The sequence below is a fragment of the Triticum urartu genome, chromosome 5A (assembly GCF_056163025.1).
Source record: "Triticum urartu cultivar PI428250 chromosome 5A, HENAU_Tu73, whole genome shotgun sequence".
NCBI lineage: Eukaryota > Viridiplantae > Streptophyta > Magnoliopsida > Poales > Poaceae > Triticum > Triticum urartu.
This window is the reverse complement of record NC_141877.1, coordinates 282870971-282872557: the sequence shown is the minus strand read 5'-3', so window position 1 is coordinate 282872557 and position 1587 is coordinate 282870971. Positions and strand designations below refer to the sequence as shown.

General features: G+C 65.1%; 1 protein-coding gene across 1 annotated transcript; it reads right to left on the bottom strand.

Moving 5' to 3' along the window:
- Positions 1–404: 404 nt before the first annotated feature.
- LOC147971070 (uncharacterized) lies at positions 405–1061 on the bottom strand. Its single transcript, XM_087523808.1, has one exon. The coding sequence runs from the start codon at positions 1059–1061 to the stop codon at positions 405–407; it is 657 nt and encodes a 218-aa protein (XP_087379934.1).
- Between the last annotated feature and the right edge of the window lie 526 nt (positions 1062–1587).

The following is a 1587-nucleotide window of genomic DNA, read 5'->3' as shown; positions in this document are numbered from 1 at the left end:
GCACAACTCGAACATATGGGGATAAAGTAAGGGGTCTAATTCCCTCGCAAAAAAAGTAAGGGGTCTGATTGGCTGAATTTTTTTCTTCTCTCTTCCATTCGGGCACTGATAGCAACTTCAACGGGCCGACCCAAATGGACGTCGATTTCGTCCACTTTTTGTCCGTTTGGGTTGGCCAGACGGACACGAATGCCCGCTTTCGCATTTGGGTCGGCACCTGCGTCCAACGCTGACCTGCGACCCATTTAGACGGCGCCAAAAAAATGAACGCATGCATATTTAAAAAAAGAGAAACTACATTAATTAAACATTAAAGCCGGCCACGAAGGCCGGCGAGAGTCCATGCGTACACATTTGCATTTAAAAAAATAAAAACAACCTAAACTACGAGGCGGTGCGCTGCCCTAGGCGGCGTCGTCGTCGTCCTCTGGGTCCGTGAGGTCGATGAGCGTCGGCGCCAGCCCGGCCCAGGCGAACGCCGTGTTCCAGAGCGCTGCCATGTCAGGTTGTGCCGGCGCAGGCAGTGCCGAAGCGGGGGGCTGTGCGGCCGCCAGTGCAGCCGCGGCCTGGCGCGCCTCCTCCTCGGCCTCGCGCACCTCCTCCTCGAGGTCGCGCTCGAGCATCTCCTCGTACTCGCCTTGTCGGCGCTCCTCTGCCAGCCGGCGCTGGCGCCACATCTCGAGGTAGACCCACTCCTGCGCCGGCGTCGCCCCCAGCCAGACCGGTGGCGCGGACACCCACTCGCGCACCACTCCATTCCAGGAGAAGCGCGCGATGGGCTCGGGCTCGGGCTGCGGATGCGCCTGCGGCTCCGGCTTGATGGGGGACGGCAGGGCCACCGGCGGCACCATGCTGTCGCCCGCCGCGGAGAGGGCAAGGGCCTGCGCCATTGCCGCCTCGTAGCAGGCCTCCTCTTCCGCCTCCGCCGCCTCCGCTTTGCGCCGTTCGTCCTCTTCGCTCTCACGGTAGACGGCCGCAAGGGCCGCCTGGTAGGCGTCCTCCGCCGCCTGGTCCTCCTCGCGGACGACCAGCGGCGTTGGCCTCCGGTTGACCTCGCGCATGCCCCGGCGCCTCGCCTCCTCATGCTCGAAGGCGAACCACCTCGCTCACTTGGGCGAGTCGGTTGCGTAGGCGGAGTCGCGGCGCTGCTCCGCCGTCAGCAGCGCCCGCCGGCACCGCACCTCCTCCGCGTGAGCACGAGCCGACCGCGGGGCCGCCGGCACTGGGATCCTATCTGGATCCAGATGCCAGTCGTGCGGCAGCGTCACGTCGGGATACGGCAGCAGCTGGCGGTTCTGCCAGTGCCACTCCGCCTGATGCACTGGCACATTGACGCGCTGCCTCTGCCGGCGAGGCATCGGCGGGGGTGGGAGAAACTCAGAGGGGAAAGGGGTGGCGGGGGACTTGCCCTTGGCCTTGCTGCCGCTGGCGCCGGAGAAGAGGCCCATCGTCGCTGTGGTTGCGGTGGTTAGGGTTTGCCGGCGACGAGGGAGCAAGGGTGGGCAGATGGGTACGGCGAGTTTGGATGAGGACGGCCCCGCCGCACGGTCGGCTTAAAAAAGAACGAGCGCCGTCGCTGACGCGTGG

Excerpts from the sequence above, each read along its gene's own strand:
- LOC147971070 (XM_087523808.1), bottom strand. The coding sequence starts at position 1,061 with ATGCGCGAGGTCAACCGGAGGCCAACGCCGCTGGTCGTCCGCGAGGAG.